Source organism: Pelophylax lessonae (assembly GCF_965119305.1).
Source record: "Pelophylax lessonae genome assembly, chromosome: 1".
In the NCBI taxonomy this organism is placed as follows: domain Eukaryota; kingdom Metazoa; phylum Chordata; class Amphibia; order Anura; family Ranidae; genus Pelophylax; species Pelophylax lessonae.
In genome coordinates, this window is record NC_138768.1 from 432,525,906 (window position 1) to 432,552,415 (window position 26,510).

Genomic DNA, 26,510 nt, shown 5'->3' on the forward strand with positions numbered 1-26,510 from the left:
GGAGAATAAATATGCACTGTTACTGTAAAAATGACACTGGCAGTGAAGGGGTTAACTTTATTGGTAAACAGTGGGTTATATGTATCCCTAGGTGCGTGATTATAACTGTGGGGGGGCGTGGCTGATGATGTAACCACAGAGACATACGATCCTACATAGCAGGATCGTACAGTCTCTGCAGTTACACCAGGGAGAATGACAGGCGGCTTTGTTTGCATTAGCCGCCTGCCTTTCTCCCTCTCCAGCGGGAGATCGCGAGTGGCCGGTCACTCGCGCGGGGATGTTAGTGAACAAGCGGGGGCGCGCCTCCAGCGCCGCGTGCTCGCCCCCTAGAGGCTCGTGGGCGAGCGACGTACCACTACGTCACTTTGCCCAGTAGAGGCTGAATCCAAACAGATGAATCCAAACTGACCAAATAGAATGAAATCGTTCATATTTATCTTTGCATTTAGCTATCCATTCCTCAGCCTCACTAATGGAGGATACCAACCTCACCCAGTCTTGCCGGCTAGGATTTTGGGAGTTCTTCCAGAACTTTGGGACTAAAAGCTTACCCGCATTAAGGAGGTTGTTCAAAACACACTTCTTTTAGTGACTAAGAGATATGGTAGGAACATGCAATAAGAAATTAGTTGGATAGTCAGGGACATCAAAATAGAAAATACTTTTGATGTGGGATTTAATATCAGACCAAAAGGGAAAAAGCTTTGGGCACTGTCATCAAATATGTAGGAAAGAGCCACACTGACCGCAGTTACTCCAACGGGTGCCAGACTGAGAGGGGTATATCATTGCCAACCTAGAAGGCACGCTATACCAGCATGTTAACAGCTTATAATTAGTTTCTTGCATTCTGGTATCAAAAGAGCTGGAATGGGTCAACCGGTACAGGTGGTCAAGCTCAGTCTCATTAAAATCATGATGCAGGTCTCTCTCCCACTCGCGGATATAAAAAGGTTTTGTAGGTGGCTGGGCAAACTGTAGCATCTTATATATAGAACAGAGATAGAGTGAGGGACCGGTGCTCTGTCTGCACAAAGCTTCTTAAAGGGAGTAAGGGTAGACAGGGTGACTTTTTCTTATTTTTATATCGGTCTGGATGTCACACCACTTCCTCAAACTCAATCCATCCAAAACCGAGCTAATCATTTTTCCTCCACCACGTGCCCCTTCCCCTGATCTCTCTGTCAATATTGATGGCATTACTATCAGCCCATCCCCGCATGCCAAGGTCCTAGGCGTTGTCCTGGACTCTGAACTATCCTTCAAGCCCCACATCCAATGGCTGTCCAAATCTTGCCGCCTTAACCTCCGCAACATCTCCAAAATACGCCCCTTTCTAACCAAAGACACAACAAAGCTGCTAGTTCACTGCCTGGTCATCTCGCGCCTCGACTACTGCAATTCCCTGCTCATTGGCTTGCCTCTACACAGGCTATCCCCACTTCAATCCATCCATGAATCCTGCCGCCAGACTCATTCACCTTATCAATCGCTCAGTGTCCGCCGCCCCTCTCTGTCAAGTCCTCCACTGGCTTCCGCTCACCCAACAAATTAAATTCAAAATACTAACAACATCTTACAAAGCCATTCACAGCTTAGCCCCCAACTACATCACTAGCCTAGTCTCAAAATACCAACCTAATCGCTCTCTTCATTCCTCTCAAAACCTCCTGCTCTCTAGCTCCCTTGTCACCTCCTCCCACGCTCACCTCCAGGACTTTACCAGAGCCTCTCCAATCCTGTGGAACTCCTTACCCTTATCTGTCCGATTATCCCCTACTCTATTACCTTTTAGGGGATCTCTGAAAACCCTCCTTTTCAGAGAAGCCTATCTTACCCACACCTAACAACTCTACCTCCATTTTCTCCATCTGCCCATTCCCCTCGGTTACTGCCTTTTGTTTCACTTGACCCTCCCTTCTAGACTGTAAGCTCTAACGAGCAGGGCCCTCTGATTCCTCCTGTATTGAATTGTTCTGTAACTGTATTGTCTTCCCCCACATTGTAAAGCGCTGCGCAAACTGTTGGCGCTATATAAATCCTGTATAATAATAATAATACTTTTTAGGAGCTATTTATATAATTACAAATCACTTTCTTTTCTTTCCCCTACCCCCAAATCATTTTTGTTTTGCTTACTTTACAAATAACTATGCTATTTAATTTTTCATTAAGAAATGAACTGTGGACAGCCACCATCACTGCCCAATACCCAAAGAGTATGGAACGGATCCACAAACCCTGGGAGTGAAGTACATTATACGTGCCTGAAAGGCTTTTATAATCCTGATATTTGGCATGTGTCAAGATGCACATTCAACGAATCATGGGAAAACTCAACTTTTCTCTGTACAGGTAATGCACGCCTTGCATTCTTATTAAATATAGTTTATGCTTGCTTTGACTGTAACCTGGTGTGTTGGTTCAAGATCTCAGGGTCAAGCTGCCCCTGATCATATTTTATTGCTACCAGAAAATGAGGCAGTCATTTCTTTCCTAATACTGCTTGTAAAAGACATAAATAGCATTTTAATAGGAGAGAACTAATAATTCTGCCAATGTCGTTTATTTCTCATCACTCTAGCAAAATATAGAAGCAATTTATTTGAAGTTTCCAAATACTTTTCAGTTATATGCAGAGCTTTTAGGTAAGGCAATTTGCCATGTAAACCTTTTTTATGCAGTCTAGTCATTCACTGAGTTTTGGTAGCCTAAACTGAACTTGAATTTACAAAGTGAAAATTTGCTGATATAAAGAACGTTTAGAAATGTTAATTAAGCCTAAACAGTAACCTGAAATGTACCTTTTGTCCTAAATTTCTCCTGTCCTGAAAATAGGAGTGGACTTCCTGGTATCTGAGGGTGCTTAGGCACTCTAATGCCTACAACCCATAACTGTAAATCTGTGCCAGGAAATTTATGGCACTGCTGGCACTGGCAGCTACTCTTAGTAGATTTGAAGTGAAATTTGGTGTCACTACAGTGGTGCTTAATGTTCTCTATGCTGGTGACATAGGAAAGCAAAACTTTTCCCTAATGAAGATCTAAGAGGACTGATACTATTCATTCCATTTTTTGACAGAAAGACATTTTGTGACCGTAAAGACCTCAGAGATTTGACTTCATTGCCTTATTTCTCGTTCTGGGCCTACTTACAATCCAGACCCTTTTGAGAAGTTTTGCACCAATGCTTCTCTCCAACATTACCTGATATTTACTATCTACAGCTTATTCTATTGCGAACCTTCGAACCTTCAAACAGGACTACTGAATTAGTTAAAAAATGTGAAATAGACTTTTGGGTAAAGCTAGGATCTTTGCAGCCATTCACTGGGGCTCCCAAAACATTAACATTTAGGAGTGCAACCATAAGATGTTTTCATATTGGTGCAGGACCCTGTGCCTGCTTCACAAAGTTTACCCTAATATGTCAGATCGCTGTTGGAGGTGCAGAACCCTGGAAGGAGATCTGATCCGCATCTGGTGGACGTGTCTCAATGTTCAACGATATTGGATTTAAGTCAATGCAATTATTACCACGGTCATTAACTACTCCTTGGATTTCTTGCCTATGCAATTTTACTGCACTACGCTGTGACTCTAGGCAGTGCTTACTCTAAATCTAAATGCAAATCTAAAATGCATAGGGCAAATGAAGCAAAGATGTACAGTCCTACACATTGACGACATCAACAAGCCCCTACATTGTAGGAACGGTTCACGAGAGTGAATAAGATAGCAGAAATGGAGGAGTTAATACATATCTCCCACAACAGAATCTCCAAGATAGCAAAATATAGTCATGCTGATGTCGTGTCATTTTGAAACCACTACTGAATACCAAACGATCATGACACAGATGTCTTGAATAATAGGGAACACACTGGAAAATAAAATCGACCTAGTGAGAGTTGTTTGTTGCCAACATCCCTAATACCACTGCAGACAATAAAGGTTTCTCCCATGGGCATTTTTATGGCAAAAGAAAACAATGCTCTTTAAAACAATGCATTTTTTTTCAAATTCTATTTATTACGTTTTTCAATGTGTAGGACAAAACAAAGCCTACTGGGCATACCCAGGCTTGGACAACAACATAGAAAAACATTTAAAAAAACATACAACAAAACCAACCAATTACATGGCAACCAATAACCTCCGGTGCTCAATGTACCGTTAACAGTAGATTGTCATGGATGGAATGACAGAAAACTTCCAACAGAAAAAAAATGTGATGCCCCCCGCCACATGAAAGAAAAGAATAGCATTGCAAAAACTAATTAGACATATTGTTGGAAGCAACAGTATTAGTGGAATCTATGCAAAGATCCCAGTCCTTTGAAAAAAATGTAGGTCACCCCCTAGATTTATAAGTAAATTTATATAGCGGAACTGCTGCATTAACTAAGTGTTTTCAGAGATTAATTGTGGGAGCTTGAGGGGACTTTCATATAAGAAAGAATAACACTTACATGCATAAAACAAAAGCAAGCCTATTATTGTTCTCATAGCCAAGAGATGGACCAGACCCAGGATGCAAACATCAACAGTTAAAGGTATAGATATTGAGGTTATGTAACTTATACAACTGGACTAAATAGGAGGGCATTCCTCGAAGACATGTATGAACCTTGCTGGGTCTTCCAGACAATGCCAACATTTAGAAGGATGTGCTGGAAAACGTCAATTTCAATGGCAGGGCAAGATCAGCTACAGCATGTGCACCATCATCTATTGGTAGAATTTGGGACTTGTCTCAGTTTCCGGAGAGGGGTAAAAAGGAGGAAATCAATGCTAGATTTTCCTTTAGCGGGGACCATGGCCATTAGGAACAGAACTAAATCATTGGCCTACAACGCCAATTTTTACGTTAGGTAGCCCACCTAACTACCATCATTAGCGCAAATAGAGCAGGTGAAAGCGGACATCCTTGTTGTGTCCCCCTACCAATCAGCAAAAGGCTCAGAGAGAAGCCTTCATTTTTCAAATGTCCCTGGAAACACGTCATGCACACCCCCTCTCCTGACATCCACCAGGCATTTTGACAGCTGTCATCCTCATGTGCGGCTAAGAACGCCACTTCTAATATCCATACCTTGAGTGCTCAGTGATGCCTACAGCCTCACACTGATCACAGCTGCTTGGTCTCAGATGTTCCCTGTGCATGCTGTTTCTTGCTAACTTCAATGTAAATGTGCTTTTTATTTTAATAAAGTGATTTTTTTTTTTTATACTGACCTCAGCGCCCTACTGTTTGTAATCTTCTGCATAAAATGCCCAAAAGACTCTTGGAGAGCAACAAAAATTGGAAATAAATAATTACTTTCTACAATGCAAAATTAAAAAAAAAAAAAAAATGTAAAGTTAAAGTCTTAACTGAAGTGGAGCATTAAGTAAAATAATTGTTTTTTTTTTTTCCACTGGAGAGGTTGACTGTGGATTGCCTTTAACTATTGAACATGCTGACTGGTTGTGGAATAATGAGAGCACTGTGGGAAGCTATATATATTATAAATGTAAACCTGGATTCAGAGATAATGGAGAAAGGAATTTTTCTCAGTGCCTGATGAATTCTACTTGGGAAGCACTGAATCTAACATGTACAGGTATTTTGTCCTGACTTTTTTTCATTTTTGTCTGATGAATAGTTAAAAATCTGTCCTTAAATCTGTATTTATGCTTTGAACTGTCTCCCTAACCTAACTGCACCATAGACTTAAACGTGTTCTTATATGTTGCCTGGAATCAGGGCTTTCTTTCCATTGTAAACTGTACAGTAAAATCCAGAATCCTAAGGCTCCAACAAGGACAAAAAGTGTTCCTGTTTGATGGTAGCTTGTCTCTTCACGCCCCAGAGGGTACCCCGCAGGGTATAAACTGGAGTAATTTGGGTGGCTACATAACATAGTTAATATTCAAGGTGGACCTCCTATTACAGTTCACACTCAACATTACCAACGGAGCCCAAATCAACACTACCAACCTCTAGTTTGCTTAAATAAAAAGGTACTGACTCTGAGCTTTTTTATCTAAACCTGCATCCCCCTAAGTAAGTATGATAAAAAACAAAAAACAAACCCAAACTTCTCTTTTAAAAAGACTACAGATCTACGTTAAAGCTGAACTTCAGGCAAACCGATTTATATACAGTTGAAATTGGTAAACAGGAGCTGTATCACCTGTCAAAGGAGTTTGATTTCTATCTATAATGCCCTGAGATTTATACAGCTCTAATAGACAGCACAGTAGGTAATCAATGCAACTAGGTTAACTCCTTGCCCCCAACTTATGATTAAACACTGAAAACACTGAAAGTACACTTTAATATAATGGCCACTTATCCATTTTGCTCCCCCTCCACAGATGCATACTTACCTGAAGCCACTGATTTAGTCATAAAGTGTTTGTTTGCATCCTGTCTTTGCCTGCGCATTAAAGCCCCCTAGACTTCTATAGGACTTTATCCCACTGTATCCCTTTTTCTCCAGCCTTAGGAGGGCTGTAATGTGCAGGCGCAACCAGGACAGTGAGACTTGCAGCGATGGATTGAAATGACCACTGGGTGCTGAGTTGAGGTGAATATGCATCTGAGGAGGAGTGTGGATTAGACAAAAACAAAGGGGCAAAAAGGATAAGTGCACTTTGTCATAGGGTTTTATTTATAAAATATGTGCATAGTCATTCATCCAGCAAATCTGCATGCACATTTCTTATGTGCAAATTGGGCTAAACAAATGTTATTTGGGCTATTTTATTTTCTGAACAAATGTTGGTTTATTATATATGTATTAATTTTTTTATTTTTTTTAAGCAAAAGAAGATTTAATAAGAAACCTGGAAATTTTCAATAAAACATGTCTGAATTGGACAAAAAGTACAGATTTTTTTGGCCGTGAGATCTTGTATAAGGTAATCCAGAAGTTCTAGTTTATACATAGGAAGGGTAATGATTAAGAAACTCTGATAACATGCTTCACTTCTTGGTTAAAACAGTTTAGCATATTTGGAGTAAGGCTGGAGAACAAAGAATTTGTGGATGAGAAGACCTTCAACTATACTACAGATGATGAAAGTCCATTTGTATGTTTGGAACTACTTCCATATACTAACTACACCATCACAATGGCAGCTCTTTCTCCGGGAATTCCAACAGCAATGCAAACTGTAACAATTCAAACATCTAGTAGGTAACAATTCATTTTCTAGTTTAGGGCCTACAATATTAAACTTTAAAAACCATATTCCTTATTTTGGTTTTGGGGGCTATCTGTGACTTCATTCACCCAACAGCTTCCTTTCTATCACTCTGGTGGTAAGTTTGACTTGCAGTAACTTGCACCAACTCGCCCCAAAAGGCGTCATTCCCTTAAAGCTTGAATGGGATGGCAAGCATCTATATTATAGACTAATAAATAACCTACACTAGACAGCTTTCTTGGATAATAACTTGGCCACGGCCTTTATTTATTGGTTTATAAATTAATTAACTCATTAATCCATCAATCAATAATTTTTCACTTTTACCATTAGCATAACTTTGCAATACATAACACAACTACCCAGCTTTGACGCTCGGGTTATCACTTAACCATATAAAGACACCTCCATATTTTTGTCCCCCTTTCGAAAAAGGTGACCCTTCCACATAAATTTATAAGGCCGTGACTTGATATTTATTCCTTATTATATATATTTGGGCGGGCGGGCGGGAAGCTCCGCTCCGGCTGATCTTCTGAGGTGACTGACTCCGCGCCCTTGCTCCCACTCCTATATATAGCCTGCCTCGGTTCCAGAAACTTCGGTCACCTGACCTTCCACAGGCAGCTATTTTTACCCAATCAGAATCCTCCAACCTCCGTATCTCCCGCTTAAACGCTCTATACAAGGGGAACTAGAAACTGCCTATCTGCAGCCCTCCCATGAGGAAAAAGTAGGAAAATGGGGTCCCTTGAAACCCCTTTCCCTTTTTCCATTCATTCTAAGTAATTTTCTTGTTTTGCAGCTTTATTACACTGTCACTTACTTTTTGAAAAAGGTGCAGCAGGTAATCAGATCTAGACTTTAATGTCAGTTTGCAAAAGTATAATGTATAGAGTATTTGAATTAAAATACCTTATTTGTTCATTTTATTGTTAAACAATTTTAAAAAATCATAATTTATTAACAAAACAAAATAAGTACAGGTATTTTAAATTGTTGATGTTTGCTGTATTCTGTGTGTAATAGTTAATTTACAGTTTTTTTTTTCTCCATTCTATGGGATGGCTATTAAAGGTAGCAGAAAAAAGATAACATCAGATAAATTATATAAAATGCTAACATATTCTCATTCGTTCAAGGGCCCCTTCACTACATAATTAGTTTTAATGCATTAGGCAGTCTATTTAAAATGAATGTTCTGCAACACACCCCCATTTAGGAAAACTAAGACCCCTTTTACACCTTCGGTCTTTTCGCTTGATCAGTTCAGTCACATTTTTTCAAAGAAAAAAACGGATGAAATTTACATCAGTTTGTCATTAGTTTTTCATCTATTTTTCTTCAGTTTTTACATTATTTATTTACATCTGCCTGCTAGAGTCCTTAACCACTTGAGTCCTGGAGCCTTTTTTTCATCTTCAACTGTTTGCTCGTTTACATCTATTTTTCGTCCGATCCCTTTTTTTTACCTTATTTTGATCTGTTCCATAAAAATGGATGTTGAGGAGGTGGATGTAAATGGATGATCATCTATATACATCCGTTTTTCCGTAGAGATACATTGATGTCCGTTTTTCATCCGTCAACGGATGGATGAAAAATGGACAAATGGTCCACATGTGTGAAAGGGTCCTTAGTGTGTTGTGGTGCGCTGCAGAGTGTTAGAGTGCTGTTGACACTGCAGCTGACCAGTGCATGCACAGTGCATAACACAGTTGTGATAATGTGCAAGCTGTGCATTACTGCATCACACATGTTTGAAAGGGCCCTAAGGCCCCATTCAGATATGGTAGCACATGATCTACATTGCAATGCCATTTATGCCAATGCCATTCCAATACACATGCTTTTTAGCACACCACAACCCATATTTAAAAAATAATTTTGTGTTGTATTGCAGCACAATAAAAAGGGGCCAGGTTTGTTTTTTATTGTGTTTAGGTGCATTTTCAGCCTATTCAAAATAATTGGGCTGCTTTAACCTGGCATTGCATTACTATAGGCAAATTATTCCTACTCTGAAACTTGCCTAAATTTCCACCAATTTGAAATTTATCCTTGTAAATTAAATATATTTTTGCAAAAATACATCATGGCATAATATTGTAAATTTGAACAAGGTAACTCATGGCGTTGTGAATCATGTATAATGCTAAAGTTTCTTATATTAAAAAAATCTAAGATTTGATTCTTCAGTGCATTGGCAGTAATCATACAGAATTAAAATAACAGTTTTATGAGCAATTAACCTATAAGATACATTCCACATTGAAGTAGTAAAAAAATAAAATAAAAGAGCATTTTTATGTTAAAACCATACGGAAAAAATGTGTTTTGTGCATAGAATGATAAAGAATTTAGCATATTTTGGAAACATTATGTTTAAAGGAAACTTGTACTGAGGCAAATGTATGCTTGTGTTACTGGTTCATTAGCTTTACTACTTCATGAGTTACTTCTGGGAAGCTAACATAAGGTATTATCAAACTGTTTTCTCATCAGGTCATCAGTAGAGCAAATTTCAATAAGGTCACTTAACTCTACTCTCTAATACAATTCTCAAAGAGTTGGTACTGTGTTATACATGATTGTAAATGCATGATTCCACTGAGATCCTGAATTACAAAATATAACTCCTTTTTGAGATCCCTTTGTATAAGCCAATTTGATCATGGATAGAATATTATGACACAAGTTAAAGTTCACATGTGGGAACATGTTATATGTTCCACCGATTTTAGGGTGCAACATGTAACATGTTCCCAATGCTGTAGCCGCCACCCTCTGCCCACCTTCCCTGTGGCAGCAGTACAGGCAGAAGTTCCCCATACTAGCTGCCATTGTTAGCTGCCCACATGGCCACGTCATTCAGACACACAGCTCCATGTGTCTGAATGAACTACAAGCCCTGACATCTTTAGCGGCTGTCATGTTGCAGTTCTCAATTAACTGTTTTGGCGCTGTGGAGCTCTGTGGTAGTTCATTGAGTCTTCCTGTCAGGGAGTATCGGCTTACTTGTACAGGATGTGCAGGTAGGCCCATACACTGGCAGTTTGCAGGAGACCTACATGGCATCAGTGATCTAATGATTGCTAGTGCAATACTTTCCAGGCTCCTGAAACGAAAAATAAAAGCACATTTTTTTACCTTTTTAAAAAAGTGTACTCATCTGTTAACCCTCTTGCTGCCAGGTCCATACGTCGTACAGACCTGACGGGTGTGGGGGGGGGGGTTTAATACAAAATCCGTGGGCTGCAGCCACCAGGATTGTGTGTGAAACTGGCAGGCAGACTCCTGCCTGTCAGATGAGAGCATTCGGGCTGCTCCGCTGCTGCCCGATTGCTCGCACACACCCCCGATATCGCTGCCCCTCCTCCGTCGCTGCACCCTGCCATGCTTTCTGGGCTCCGCTTGCCCATTAGTAGGCCTGGGAGCTCCATGGTGGGTGCCAGCGGGTGGAGATGAAGGAGAAGAGTGGACACGCATCCGCTCTCCTTCCCTTCTTGTTGTGACGCAGAAAGCCTTCACTTCCAGGTCAAGCTCTAGGTGTTCCCAGCTCACTTAGCCGAGAAAGGATGTTTTGCAATGCTATCTGCATTGTAAAACATTCAAGGGAACAAAGGGAAGACCCTGCATGTTTTATTAAAGGGAACCTGTCACCTAGAAATCATCATATAGAGGACTTTTTGTTCAATATGTAATGGAAAAAAAAAGTTAAGTAAAAAAAAATATTTATTTTTTTTGCAAAAAAATAAAGTTACACCCAAGCACATAAAATCCTCCTCAAAAAAACTGCAAATTCGCCAATTGCAATACATATGTTACATATCGCTGTACACGCCAGAGGGAGAGCAATAATTCAAACACAAGACCTCCTCCGTAACACTAAACTGAATGCTATAGGGGGTTTTTGAAGCATCACCTATCGAAATTCTAGGGTACTAAAGTTTGTTGCCATTTCATGGGTGCACGGAAATTTAAGGTTGAACATGTTGGGTATCTATTTACTCTGCATTAACCTTGTCTTTTATACTTTACCAATAATTTGGGTAGCCTTTGTTTGCCCTAAAATTCCCTTTAGTGTGTTTTTTTACTGAAATTTTGCGTTCCCTAGACCTTTGCAGTAATAACGTGTGATGTAAAAAATTGAAACTACCACTATTTTATTCTCTAGGGTGTCTGCCTTCAGAAAATATATGTTTGGGGGTTTTGTGTGCAAAAAAAAGGAAAAAAGGGCTCTGGTAGTTAAAAGGGTTAAGCACTGGTTGGCAGGATTGTGGATGGTGTATACAGTATGTTTCACCTAGGTTTTTTTTGTTTTAATAATTTTGATTGGGTTTAAAACAGAATACAGTTGCAGATAATAGTACATATAAACAAACATATGTGCATCCAGATGGATACATGAGAATGACGTTATTAAATAATAGCCAGAAATCTGGCACAAAGCGTGGGCAATTAGTGAGTATAATTCCAATAGAAAAAACATCTTGTTATGTCCCACAGGTGTATGGATTCAATTTGTAAATGCTTTGGTGCACAATTTATAGGGTGTGGATAGGGAAAAGGGGAGATGAAGAAAAGGGGGGAGGGTAAGAGAGTTTGGGATGAGCACCAAATAACAAAAGTAATGCAAACACTATAGCAAGTAATAGTTAATGAAAAAGGTAAATTTATGGGTCGACCACCCTTAGGGGATGGCGGGGGGGCCTGGCTCCAGCAGTCATAATGTAACCCAGTATATTCAGAGAGCCTAGAGCTCTCAGCAGAAGTCATAACGTTAGAAACCCAGGAAAAGGAAAGGAGAAAGCACGAAAAGGATGGAAAAGAAAGGAGAAATAGAAGAAAAGAAGAGAAAAATAAATAAATAAAAAAGGAGGGGGGGGGGGGGGATTGCGAATAATGCTTCTTTTGGCCAATCTCCACCAGGACACCTTCAAGCTCCCTAGCTATATCAGTGACTGATCCAAGGATTTCAGAACTTCTCAAAGTTAGCTTGTTTGTTCTTCAGAACGCTAGTCATTTTTTCATGGCGCATAATCCAAGAAAATCTTATTTTTAGTGGCAGTGTACTTTATCGATTGAGATTTCCACACACACGCTATAGATATTTTAGCTGCCAAAAGGATATAAAAAATGAAGGTACGCAAATGATTAGAAATTTCTTCCAAGAGATCCTTACCGCCTTACTATTTTTCTGTTCATTGACTCCTGTCGCTGAATAAATGAGGTTGAATATTGTACAAACCTTGTACTCTCGGACAAACCAACCACACATGGTACATAGTACCCTCCTAGCCACATCTCCTATAACAGAGGGGTAAGGCATCTGGATAAATCTTTCAGATTCACAAGATACAAAGCACCAACAGGAGAGAACTTTTTAGTTAGCCACCAGAGTAGTGTTCATAATCTTGTGCACAATGTCTGATTATCACGCCCACGTCTCCTCCTCTATCTCCTCTCCCAGCTCGGTTTCCATTGCTGTCTGATATGGAAGCTTACCCATAAGAGTAGAGAGGAAGGAGTACCGCTCCAAAATTCCACCCCTCTGTCCTGGTCTATTCATACATCTATTCTCAGAAAAGGTAGTTGTTATATCCTCCGTCTTCCCTTGAGAGAATTTAGAAAGCGAGCTATTTAACGATAATGAAACAGGTCCAAGTTTGGCATCTCCAAGTTTTGTCTAAGATATTCAGCTTATTTGATTTCTCAAGGGCCTATAAAATGACCTATCCTATATAGGACCTTATTGATCCACCAACAAAACTGTTGGGGGAACTGCCCCGGGGGAAAAGGGGGTTAATAAAAAGGAGGGAATAGGCATATGTGGAGACCGAAAAGGGTGAGTTTTGCATACTGTGTCTCAGAGCTGAAAGGAATGCGATTCACCTAGGTGTTTTACCTACCTATGGTTAGGGGCTTCAGGTTTTGTGACTGATGTGGATAGTAAACTCTGTAATGGGTCATGGAGCTTGGAGAGTTTGTAGAGCTTTGGGTGAGATAAAGTCTCTATTTGTAGGTCCACATCCTTCCTGTTAGTCAGTCAGTATTATTTGCCCAGCTGTCCACAGGCCATTTTATGTCACTTGACCAAAGCTCGGGAGCCTGATGCTGGGTGAAAAGTCACCAAAAGGTACAAGTGCTGCCTGTTTGTTCTGGGGAACCCATTCAAGGGCACTCTGTTAGTCAAGAACTGACATAAATGTAGTTATTGGCTCAGATGAGCAGATATTTTGTTTATTTATGCTATGCCCTCTTGTGGTGGACTGTGCTTGTTTACCGACTTGCTGAATAAAAGTGCAGCATAAAAATGTACTTGGATTGTACCTGTCTGTCCCTGCCCCATGCATAGTTTACTGCTGGCAATACCAGTTGAACCTGCCCCCTCTTATACATAGTAAATATTATATACTATTATAGAATAATAATATAAGGTATGATGTCTTTGTCTTTTTTCCAGGGAAACACATATTTGGTAATATTATATTGTTTAATGATTCATGCTTGACATGGACAGGAAGCTCTTCGGCCAAATATTCAATGGAAGTATACACAGTAAGTAGAATATAAGTTTTGTCTATATAGGGGTGTATATATATAGATATGCCTGGACACCTTTGTGTGACTATATAAATACATTTCATTTTTGGAGAGCTTTTTGGTAAAAGTTTTACAAATATATAAATGAAGTTTATTACTATGAAAAAATTATTTTAAATGGATGCTATCTGCATACATCCTAAATACTATTCTTGGACCTGCTGATAGGTAGATTAGGCCTAGGTATTACATTGTGAGAAGGAGCATAAGGCTTACATGTTTTGCCCTATTTATAGATAAATGGTTGGGGGGGGGGGGGTGCTCTAGGCACTGCTGAAGGCACAAATGTGAATGGTATGTATGTACTCACACATTTGCTTTGAAACTGAAGTTTACCCATAAACAAACATTCACTATATCAAATAATCAATGTGTGAAATAATTCCAGAAGATTGGGTATCCCCTAAAAGAAAAAAACTTCACACTAGCAGCCAGGGCTGGATTAAGAGCATCATGGGCTTGGTGCTGAGGATTTTGAAGGGCCTTAAGGGCCGTGCCTTGGCATGCACCCAGAGGAGGAAGGGTGCAGCCATGCCTGCCTAATTCAACATGGGATGCTGTCTCTGAAGCCCATAAACACATCCATGCATCGGCAACTGTCCCTCCTTGTCCGGCCTTCGTGCTGTGTGGGGAGGTTCTGAGGGAGCTGCCTGGGGAAGCGAGCATAGAAGCCAGACTTCTGTGTTTACAAGTGACAGAAGAGCGGTAACAGTGAATATGGCCAACCCGGGGGCCTATATTAAGGTAGGGGCCTGGAGCTGCAGCTCCAATAGCCCCTATGTTAATCTGGCCCTGCTAGCAGCGCTAAGACTTAGTCTCTTAAGTCCCACTACATCAAAGTGAAGGAGGTCTTCAATGTAAATATTGGTACTATAATCAATGGACAGGGTAGGTGAATCAATCCTCCGTGATTATTTGATATATGTGTATTTAATAGCAGCTGCTCTACCATTCATATGGTTATATGCTTATAATATCTTAGAATTTTGTGTAATATATCCATAGTGCTGGGTGAGTGTGGTATAGATGTCTATGAATTATCTGTCCTTACTCCTTTTAAAACATTCACTATAACTTTTAGTAAACTAATATTTCATTCTATTAAAGCATATTGGGATTTCTTTGATGCCAAGACACATTTTTTCTTTAAAAAAAATATACATTTTATTTTACACACATTAAAAATAGTGATGAAGCCGAACACCCCCCTTTTGTTCGGTTCACACCAGAACATCTTGAGCAGGGGAAATGTTCTAGTGAACATGCAAACTCTATTAAAGTCTATGGGACATGAACATGAAAAATCAAAAGTCCTAATTTTAAAGGCTTAAATGCAAGATATTGGCAAAAAAGGTAAATGGGGACCTGGGTACTGCCCTGGGGGACATGAATCAATGCAAAAACAGTTTTTTAAAACAATAATTTTTACAGGAGCAGTGATTTTAATAATGCTTAAAGTGAAACAATAAAAATGAAAAATTCCTTTAAATATCGTGCCTGGGGGCCCCCCTTAATGTGCCTGTAAAGTGGCGCATTTGTGTGATGTATGTAGCCTGCTGCAGCAATACTGACATTTCTAAAGGAAAAAATGTAATTTAGATTTTCTCGCGGCTGTAATGTATTGTCAGCTCCAGGCAATACAGATAAAAAAATGGTGTGGGGTCCCCCCCCAGTCCATACCAGGCCCCTCGGGTCTGGTATGGATTTTAAGGGGAACCCCACGCCAAATTTAAAAAAAAACAGCGTTCCCCCTAAAATCCATACCAGACCCTTATCCAAGCACACAGCCTGGCTAGCCAGGATGGGGGTGGGGGCAAACGAGTGCCACCCCTCCTGAACCATACCAGGCCACATGCCCTCAACATGAGGGGTGGGTGCTTTGGGGCAGGGTGGGCTTTGCCCCCCATGATGATGGGGACAGGGGTCTTTTCCCAACAACCATGGGCTGTGGTTGTGGGGTCTGCAGGGGGGAGGCTTATCGGAATCTGGAAGCCCCCTTTTAATAAGGTGGCACACACATCCAGGCCCCCCCATGTGAATGCATATCGGGTACATTGTACCCCTACCCGTTCACCAAAAAAGTGTACAAAAAATAAAGTCAAAAGCCAGTTTTGGACAAGTCCTTTATTAAAAAAAGAAAGTAAAAAAATAGTGTCCCCTGATGATAACGTCGCCCACCCACAACCGAAAAAATAGAAAAAAAAAAGAAGCCCCTGCTTCTCAAGACGCCACCCACGCAAATGAGCTGTTTTTGACAGCTGAGCTGAGTTTGACAGCTCTTTTATAGGGATCTGACGTCACGAGCGCCCCATAATCCTCTGCTCAGGTGCAGTGAATAATTTACATGATGTTCTAGAGATAGAAGTTAGTTTGTTAGGCAGGGAGAGCGTATTTAGCCTCAGCAGGCTTGAAGGTGGCGTAGGTGGTAGAATGCCAGGCTTGCAATTGAGAGGTTGTGGGTTAGAATCCCTTGGCCAACGGGTGATTTATAAGTGGAATTCCTTCAGGGAGAGTGTGGTGAGTTTAACAGTGGGAACTCAAACTTCCTGCGAATAAGCCATTCGGCAAACAGGCTGTGTTTGAGTCAAACTTAGGTTCGACTCGAACATGAAGCCCATCCCTAATTAAAAACATGTTTAAAAAAAAACTTTTATACATTATCCATATACAGCAAACCATAACAATTAGTATAGGCTACTGTTGTTCCTCTATGTTTCGCCGACATCGGCTTCTTCTGCAGTGCTGCTCAATTCTTATATATACGCTCAGTCCTTGTTCACAAATAAACAGTCCTTGCTTCTAATTTAACGTTGTAGTTGTTGTCAGTTCTAATTTTTGAGTTTCAAGGTGGTACTTAAACAGCCATAGAAGGAGTATTATGGACCTGGTGATGATGTATGTTAATGTCAATTGCCCAAATGGGAAGGAAAGGAGGGGCCAGACTTGCCCATACTACCATAGAATATAGGTGATCTGTTATGGGTGCAACATGGATCGCGTATGGGTCGGTCTTGTCGCCGTCCTCCCTGGCTTTTTTTTATTTTTTAAACATGATTTTAATGTATATAAGATAAAATTTATATATATTTTTTAATTAAGAAAAAATTGTGTCTTGGCACCATAAAAATCCTAATATGCTTTGAACAGAATGAAATAATATATTTTAGGGATGTGGTGTAGAAAGAGGTCCTAGACCAGAAAGTTTGCCTCATTATTCAGCAATACCTAAAAACATCTTCAGTAAACTAACTTACACGTAATGAAGGCTATCCCATGTCATGCAACTGGAAATCTACAATACAGGAATGCCCCATCTAGCTGTCTCTGAATAACTTTGGGTCTTTTCTGAAGCTGCTGCAAAAAAGTTCCAGATGAGGGCCTGCCCTTTCTCCCTCCTCCACCTCCTCCTCCTTCTCCTCCATCAAGAAAAGTTATTTGATTGCTTTCCCTGACTGTAACACAATCTGTGAATGTGGGAGAGGATCCTGTGACTGATTAGGCTCTCCTCCATTCACAGATCTTGTTTGAGACAGTGAAAGCAATGAAAGAATTCAAATCTGTAAAGAAAAGCGCACGCAACCTCGGGCAATAACGCTTTAATAAAGGACAATAAAACAGTACATTGGAATTGCACTCACACTTTTCCTTTTAGACAATCGCTTTACAGCATTCCAACAGGAGCTACTCGCTCCTCCCGTCCCTCCAGATGGTGACTCTGCGGTCTCCTCATCCGCGGCTGCCACCGCTGTATCCCCGCTCTCCTTCACTTCCTGTGTTGCCTGGTCACCGGATGCCGGTTCTAGTGCGCCTGCACACTATACCGACGTGATCTACGGCGCCTCAGGAGAGCCTCAGCCAAAGCCGGAGCCACAAGTTTTACGGAGCTGCGAGGTGGGGGATTCAAGGCACGGGTGCACTGCCTCTGCTGTTACTACGGTCCGTAGTAACAGCAGAGGCAGTGCACCCGTGCCTTGAATCCCCCACCTCGCAGCTCCGTACAACTTGTGGCTCCGGCTTTGGCTGAGGCTCTCCTGAGGCGCCGTAGATCACGTCGGTATAGTGTGCAGGCGCACTAGAACCGGCATCCGGTGACCAGGCAACACAGGAAGTGAAGGAGAGCGGGGATACAGCGTGGCAGCCGCGGATGAGGAGACCGCAGAGTCACCATCTGGAGGGACGGGAGGAGCGAGTAGCTCCTGTTGGAATGCTGTAAAGCGATTGTCTTAAAGGAAAAGTGTGAGTGCAATTCCAATGTACTGTTTTATTGTCCTTTATTAAAGCGTTATTGCCCGAGGTTGCGTGCGCTTTTCTTTACAGATTTGAATTGTTTTGATCCGCCCCCCCCAGTGGAGTGAGAGAGGAGCAGCAGCAACCAGGACATTTCAGCTAAAAAACATACAAACAAAGGAGGTGAACACATGGACAGCGCCATGGGCTGGTGAAGTACTCCTCTTTGTACTTGTTGTATATCAGCATGTGCAGGATCTGTCCTTTTTGAAAGCAATGAAAGAACATTTTTCAATGGTGGAGGAGGGAGGAGGGATGGGTCCACCAGAAAATTTTCAATGCAGTTTTACAGATGTCCTGAAGCCATTAACAAAAATGGAAGTTTGAAGCAAGAGGACGGGGCATCCCTGCAGTTATGATTTCTACAGGATACAGCTGCCTGCACAACATGGGACATACTTTGTTACGGGTAATTTAACTTCTTAAAGCTGTAGAGATTTTTTGATGGCTAAACTTAAACTTTAAATGTAGAAAAAACATCCAGTCTAATCTGAACTGTAGTTATTGGGTTTTTCATATAATGTGCTATGGATTTCCACAGCCTAAATATTGGTAGAGCGAAGATAGACCCATTATAGACCCATTATAGATTCATTGTGCAGTCTTTGTAATTTTCTCAAGTTTGAACCATAATTGGGCACTGCCAACACTACTTGAATATACAGTACATGCTACTGTGCAGTATCATTAACTCACAGAAAATTTGCCATGAATGGGCCAACAGCTTTATTGCAGATGGATCCTGGGATGCGGCAACACCACATATCATTTATGCTTAACCGCATATGTTTACAGTTAATTTTAACATGCAAATCCTGAGGTGTAGCTATATTCATAATGGAATATGTAGAGCAAAAAAGCTTGATTAGTGAGCAGAAATACACTTTTCGGTGAATAACCCTCCATACTTACAGGGACAATGGGTAACAGGTCTTTTTACATTATGCAAATTGAATCTAGCAGACACAGCAACACAGCTATGAGACCTCACTTATAATCTTCAGGCTTGGAGTTCGCCTTCTTTAGGTAATAGACATCCCAAACACTGAATTATCTCTGCGCTCTCCAACAACTGGACCCAATAGAACAGGTGACAGTACTACAGCAAGGGACTTGGAAACATTCAAATGCCCGGTGTTCTGTTTTAGGCACCCGGCAGTGTCTTACACTGCTTGTTGGCATCAGAGCTCACTTGGACAGTTTCTACCTGTTTCCTGCCTGGCTTACAAATGGGGATGAACCACTTACTGTGTCCCCCTAAATAAGCACGCCCAGTATTGTCCCCATGGGGGACATTTACTAAAACTGGAGCACTTAGAATCTGGTGCAGCTGTGCATCGTAGCAAATCAGCTTCTAACTTCAGCTTATTCAATTAAGCTTTGCTAATAAAACCTGGAAGCTGATTGGTTTATGTGCAGAGCTGCACCAGATATTGGACTCTCCAGTTTTAGTAACCCCCCCCCCCCTCCCCCCACATGTGTCCAGTATTGAGGAGCATGCATGTTGCTGTTAGTTTGATTTCTCTACTAATCAAGCAAAGACATTTAAATCTTGTGTGCATAAAGCCTAAAACAATACACTTACTATATGTTTCTTATCTTACTAAAACATGTTGGGAACTGAGTGACCTCAAAGTTTTGTGGTCATAGGAAAGTCACCATAAAAGTATTTTTGGGGTGTGTAATTGAAATGCTTGTCCTGTTTGCAGTTAATCAGTCTGTGTGTCATTGCTGGGGAAAAGGGAGGCCTTGCAGTAACTGAAACGGAAGTACACAGCTAGTGCCATGTATAGTGCATTATTGGTTAAAACGTATATTAACAAAAAAAATGTATACTGACTATAGATAGATTTATGTAAAATAATTATCATTTGACCACTGCAGGTTCTTACAAATGTGCATACATCTGGGAATGGTTTTATTTGTTGATCATTGTTTAATAAACATAATAAACACAAGACAATTTTCAGTTATGATCAGAAAAACTTTAACGTAATAGCATAGGAAAGATATAAATAAGAAATGCTGTTGCTAACAAAACCAGATGCTTTTGGCACATAAAAAGTCAGACATGAGCAATTGTATATAAACACTGCACAAAACGTGGGTGGCTTAGATGCCCTTACCACCTATAGACAAAGTAAATCGGATTGTACCCCCTTTACACAACTGCAAGGAATGGAATGTTTTTTGTATGTATATAACTACTATACAGAATAATCATGTAACCATAAGGTGGATAAATAGAAGAAAAAATATGTAGAAATTATTTAAAAATTACATTAAAGCTCAATTAAATGTTCAGTTTAAGGGCTGGTACACACCATGCCCACACATGAATCGCACATTCCTGTGTGATTCAAACCGCATGCAAAACACACTCCATCTGTAGCAGGTATCAATAGGAAGTTAACACACCCCAATCGCAGGTCATAAATGCAGTGTGTTTGCCTGCATCGGTTCGCATGGTACTTTTGTACCATGCGGTCAGGCTACAGTGTGTTTTAAAAAGAAGTGTATGCACTACTTTGGTACTGTGCAGTGCAATTTTAGCTTATTCAAAATCAATGGGCTTCTCTAAAGCATTGGCGGTAGTGATGAGCTAAATATACCTGGGTTTGGTTTGAGCAGACTTTGGCAAACAATACTCCAGTTCAGATGCAAAATCCAAAACCTCTTGAAGAAAATGGGAGCTGAATAATAAAAAATAGTAATGGCCATGTTTTAGGCCAGGGCTCCTCAAACTTTTTAAACAGGGGGTCAGTTCACTCTTGGGGGGGCGGACTATAGTTTTAGAAAAATATGAACACATTCATATACACACTACACATATCTTTTTTTTATGCAGAATGCAGGGTTTAGTAGTACTTTGCGCTCAGAATGCAGGGTTCAGGAGTGCGTTGCACTCAGAAAGCAGGGTTCAGGAGTGTACTGCGCTTAGAATGCAGGGATCAGGAGTGCATTACACTCAGAAAGTAGGGCTCAGGAGTGCGTTGCACTCAGAATGTAGGGATCAAAAGTGTATTGCACTCAGAATGTAGGGTTCAGGAGTGTGTTACACTCAGAATGCAGGATTCAGGAGTGCATTAGGCTCAGAATGTAGGGATCAGGAGTAAATTAGGCTCAGAATGCAGGGATCAGGAGTGAGTTAGGGTCAGAACGCAGGGACCATGAGTGCGTTAGGCTCAGAATGCAGGGAGGAGGGAGTGGGGGGTACTGTGAAGGGTGATAGAGGACACTGCTATGGGGGTTGCCCCAGCCCATAACAATGTCCTTTGTCCCCTTCACATCACCTACTCACACACACACACAAGCACGCAGTGGTGTCCTCTGCCCCCCTTTCCCCTATAGCTGTGACCCCCTCCCCCCCTTTTCCTCTCATAGCAGTGTCCTACCTCACAGCCGAGAGCAGAAGGCAGCACAGTTATGGACAGAGGCCGGGAGCGGGAGCGGGAGCCAACAGGGTGACTTTCCATATTAGCAAGCTGGTGATTGGTTGCTTGGGACCGCCCTGTGTCCTAGCAACCAATCATCTGCAGTTAAACTTCAAAAGTTAATTTGAGCAGCTCATCCTCCTGCTCTCCACCCTGAGCTAAGCTTCCTCCTGCTCGCTGCTGTTCACTGATAACAGTGACGGAGGAGGCTTGTAGAGGTGGAGGCTTGCAGGAGTGGGACCCATGGTAGGGTTGAGCCTAACAGGCAGGCCAGGTAAATAACCTTGGGGGGCCGTATCTGATCCACAGGCCGTAGTTTGGGGACTCCTGTTCTAAGCTAAAAGACATGGGATCAATTATTATTATTTTTTTTTATATAGGATTTATATAGCATCAGTGCTTTACAATATAAAGGGAGTCAGTACAGTTACAATACAATAAAATACAATAGGGTTACAAGAGGGATTGTCAAAAAACTGGCACGGGGGGGGGGGGGGGTAAGGTTTACTGCCTTGAGCACTGCCCTGCCCTTAGGAACATTTAACATAGCAAAAAAAGAAATAAAAATTATTCATATTATTCATGCTGAAAGTTAAACATTAAAATTGCAAAACTCCACTAAATACCTTGCCTGGGAGATGCCCTGACCCTGCCTGTGAAGTGGCACATATGTGTGATGTATACAACTTACTACAACAGAACTGACATTTACAAAGAAAACGTTTATTTAAAATGCCAGTGAAATGATAGTTAGCAGCCACTTTGTTCTAGACCCGTATGTTAGATAACAGAAGTTAATAAAGATTCCTGCACAAAAAAAGCATGGGGTTTCCCTCCATAAAATACAATCAGAGTAAGCAGCCTGGCTGGCCGGGAAACAGGGAATGAGGAGCATGTGCCCCCACTCCTTAAGCATACTTGGCCACATGTCCTCAACATGTGGGGATGACAAGAGCCTCTTCCCCATAACCCTGGCCCAGTGGTTTGGGGGTCTGTGGTCAGGGGGCTTATTGGAATCTGGAGCCCCCTTTAACAAAAAGGGGGCATTCTAGTACTGAGTAAAGTAAAGAAACACCCAAACACAGTTGTTGATGAGTCCTTTATTTAAAAAAATGTAAATCCCCAATTACGCCAACAAACAATGTAAGTCCTTGTAAATCACGGCGAATGACACCCATCGAAATGAAAAACCCTAACAATCCCAACACGATGGTGGCCTATGATAATTTCCTGAGTTATAATTGGCAAAAAAAGGGATGGGGCATGGATTGTGGTGACGTCATTGCCCGAATATGGCCATGGCCATGATTGTTCACACAAAGATCATCCCTCGTTGGTAGAACACAAGCTTTTCTGTTAAGGCTGTGGCTGCCTTCTAAAGAAAACAAACTGTAAAACTTTACACACCTTTTTGATGCTTCTGGAATGTATTTAGATTAATTAAACTGAAAGTATGGGTAGGACACACATACTATAATACAGTCAGTGGTGAGGAGCATAAAGATATTGATGAAGGATGTGAGCTGATACAATTTTCCTGTAGATTCATTAATTTTATATGTCGGCTCAGTGATCCTCTTGTCACGTTTTCTTTTTTAATCATTAAAGGATTGTGACTTTAGCTTTTAAACTGACCTTTTTATCATTAACTGAAATTTGTACTCACTATCCCCAGGTGTTCATACAAGGTAAAACCTGGAATCCACAGGGATTTTTCCAGAACATAATGTTTAATTTTAGTACAGAAGAGTCTACACCAATCCTTTGCTTAGAGTTGCCTCCTGGAGCGGAATACTTAATCAATATTACTGAGTCATCCACAGAACTGTCTGAACATGTTATTCTAAACATGACAAGCCATGGTGAGTGTATATATATATTATATAAAGCCACAAACAGTAAAAAAAAATAAATAAAATAATGTAAAGTTTCTATTCATGGATATAGACTGCCTTTTAACATAAAATTGGTGCATTTGTAGGTTGAATGTATCTTTATTATTACACTTTTCAGTAAAACAAAACAACATGTACATCACATCACATCACATAGATGTAAAGGTATATTGATACAGATAAGAAGATATGAAGACACAATATTAGTCAAATACATTCTGAGAAGTAGGGAGGTGTAAGGGGACCCAAGCCTCCCCAATAGGGGCACATAAAAGCGGTAAATGAGAATATAATACGAGGGGCCCATGCCATTAGTCCAAAAATTGAGTACATCAGAGATATAGGCATTAGGAAAAAGGAAAATCAAGGGAAAGAGGAGAAAGGGAAAAAAAAGCAGAGAGGGTAAGAAGGGAGAAGGGGATGGAGCTGAACATCTCCATGATTCACCATAGATATACGAAAGCATGGTAAGTAGGCTGGACAGTGGAGAAATGAAATAGGGCCTAAGAGCTGTAACGTCACTAAAATTGATGCATTTTTAAAATTTTACCCACTAACCTAATTGTAATTATCATCTTTTTTTTCTCTTGTAGAAAGTGAAAACTCCATCAATCAGCAAACATTTAATGAAACATGCTTGCAGTTGAATAGACATTTAGATGGTTTACAAGAGTTATACAAAGTATGTTTTAATTCATATAAATGCTGTTGACTATTTAGGGAAGCAAGAGCTGAATTTAAACCAAAGTCCTAGGCATGTGAACAACCCAACCCCACCCCCAAACACAAAGTACATTTTTCAAATACCTACCCTGTATGCATTCCAAAAAATAATTAGAGAACTTATGGAAAAACATTTCAGTCCCAATTTTGTATGTTGCATATTCCTTTATCAACAGTTTTCTTAACCTTTAATTTAGAATGGAGTGTACTTTTTAAGTATTTTTTGCCTTTCACATTACAAAAGCTCAGGGTTCAACAGGTAGTTAAGTGAACAAAGTCTAAATGTTTGAAAACATTCTCTGTCTTTTTTCAAAGTACCACTTATCTCTTTACTGTTTGTTGTCATTGTCTGATTCAGCAGGACTTTTTTCCTGAAAACTGTTTACTTGGGTAATTTGGTTTTTCAGACAAGTGTCTAGGCTTTGTTAAAGTGGCAATATCCGTTTAATACTATTATTGTTTTCCAATAACTGAAGAATAAGGGAAAACAACAATAAATATTGATGGCACAGCCAATATTCAGCTGCATCTCATAAAATTAGAATATCATGAAAAAGTTTATTTACTTCAGTAATTCAATTCAAAAAGTGAAACTCATAAATTTTATATCGATGCGTTACAAACAGAGTGATATATTTCAAGCATTTTTTTTCTTTCTTTTAATTTTGATGATTATGGCTTATGTACAGCTAGTGAAAACCTGAAATTCAGTATGTCAGAAAATTAGAATATTACATATTACACAATATTTACATATATTTATATATTTACATGCTGAAAATTGAAAATGCTTTCAGAAATAAAGAAATGTTAATAGTTTATTTTTTTAATAATTAACAAAATGGAAAGGAAATGAATAGAAGAGAAGTCCAAATCAAGTCGATATTTGGTGTGACCATCCTTTGCCTTCAAAACAGCATCAATTCTTCTAAGTACACTTGCACACAGTTTTTGAAGGAACTCCAAACATCTTGGAAAACTAACCACAGATCTTCTGTGGATGTAGGCTGCTCCAGATACTTCTGTCTGATCATGCAATCCTAGACAATCTCAATAAAGTTGAGATCAGGGCTCTGTGGGGGCCAAACTATCACTTTCAGGACACCTTCTTTTTCTTTACACTAAACATACAACTTATTGATATTGGCTGTATGTTTGGGTCATTGTCCTGCTGCAGAATAAATTTGGGGCCAATCACATGCTTCCCTGATGGCATGGCATGATGAATAAATATCTGCCTGTATTTCTTAACCAGGACTGGTGCTACCACTAAGCAAACAAGGCATGGCTGCTGGTTCGTACTTCTTTGACCTTGACCTACAGTAGTCCCTATTGTTGTATGTTTTTTTTTTTTATGCCTGGGTCTTTGGGGTTGTGCCTAGAGTTTGGTACGCCGCTGCCCTGCCTTCTTTCAAGATGCGCGATCGGCCATCTTGTGCATGCGCGGTTGAACTGTGGGTCTTGGACTTGGACTGAGCGCCGTGCACCAGATGGGGGACCGGTGTGGGCAGTACGTTCTCTCCTGTGGGGAGTATATAGGGCGCCTTAGGAGGTCATTTGGCTTCTTCTGAAGGCACTGGTGATATCACCCTTTGTTTCTTTCCCTGGATGAGGCAGTTGGACTGGTAAGCCTGTCTGTGTTCATTTAGGGGCCGCATTTCGCTGCATGCTATCTCTGTTACTCCAAGGTTTTTTCACCTCCTATTTTTCTTCACAGATAAAACATTGCTGACTGGGGGGTGGCTGCAAGTAAATGGTCTTGCCTAGGTGCAAAATAGTCTAGCACCCGCCCTGTTCTCACCATTAAGGACACCACTGATCCTGACCAAATCTCCAACTCCATTCATAGAAATGCAGCCCCCAAACCTGCAAGGAAGCTCCATCATGGTTCAATGTTGCCTGCAGACACTCAGTATTGTACTGCTCTCCAGCCCTTCAGCAAAAAAACAGCCTCGCGCTACAGCCAAATAGTTAAAATTTTGACTCATCATTCCAAAACCCCGGCTGCAATTTTTTTGCCCCCTAGTCCCTATTTTTTTGTGCATATTTATGTTGCATAGTCTTGTTTCTACATTGGAGGTATAGCTTTCTGGCCATTCTTCCTTGAATACCACTTCTGGCCAGACTTCTCTGGACAGTAGATGGATGTACCTGAGTTTCACTGGTTTCCACTGCTGGAAATCTTTTTCCACTGTGGAAGGAAAATACGCATGATATGTCTTTCTTCTGCTGCATTAGGTTTCCTTGACCGATCACTGTGTCTTTGGTCCTCAACATTGCCCATTTCTTTGTGCTTCTTAAAAAAAGCTTAAACAGCACATCTTGAAACTCCACTCTGCTTTGAAATCTTTGTCTGGTAGAGACC

The 26,510-nt window shown here is 40.6% G+C and overlaps 1 protein-coding gene across 3 annotated transcripts in view; it reads left to right on the forward strand.

Annotated features, from left to right (window-relative positions):
• SUSD1 (sushi domain containing 1) overlaps window positions 1-26,510 on the forward strand; it is a 265,066-nt gene that overhangs the window by 128,808 nt on the left and 109,748 nt on the right. For all 3 annotated transcript variants that reach the window (XM_082259187.1, XM_082259188.1, XM_082259189.1), the window contains exons 9-15: window positions 2,179-2,358; window positions 5,430-5,609; window positions 6,815-6,912; window positions 6,997-7,186; window positions 13,667-13,761; window positions 23,203-23,389; window positions 24,016-24,104. In XM_082259187.1, coding sequence (XP_082115313.1) covers window positions 2,179-2,358; window positions 5,430-5,609; window positions 6,815-6,912; window positions 6,997-7,186; window positions 13,667-13,761; window positions 23,203-23,389; window positions 24,016-24,104 — 1,019 coding nt within the window. The remainder of the gene's footprint in view (window positions 1-2,178; window positions 2,359-5,429; window positions 5,610-6,814; window positions 6,913-6,996; window positions 7,187-13,666; window positions 13,762-23,202; window positions 23,390-24,015; window positions 24,105-26,510) is intronic.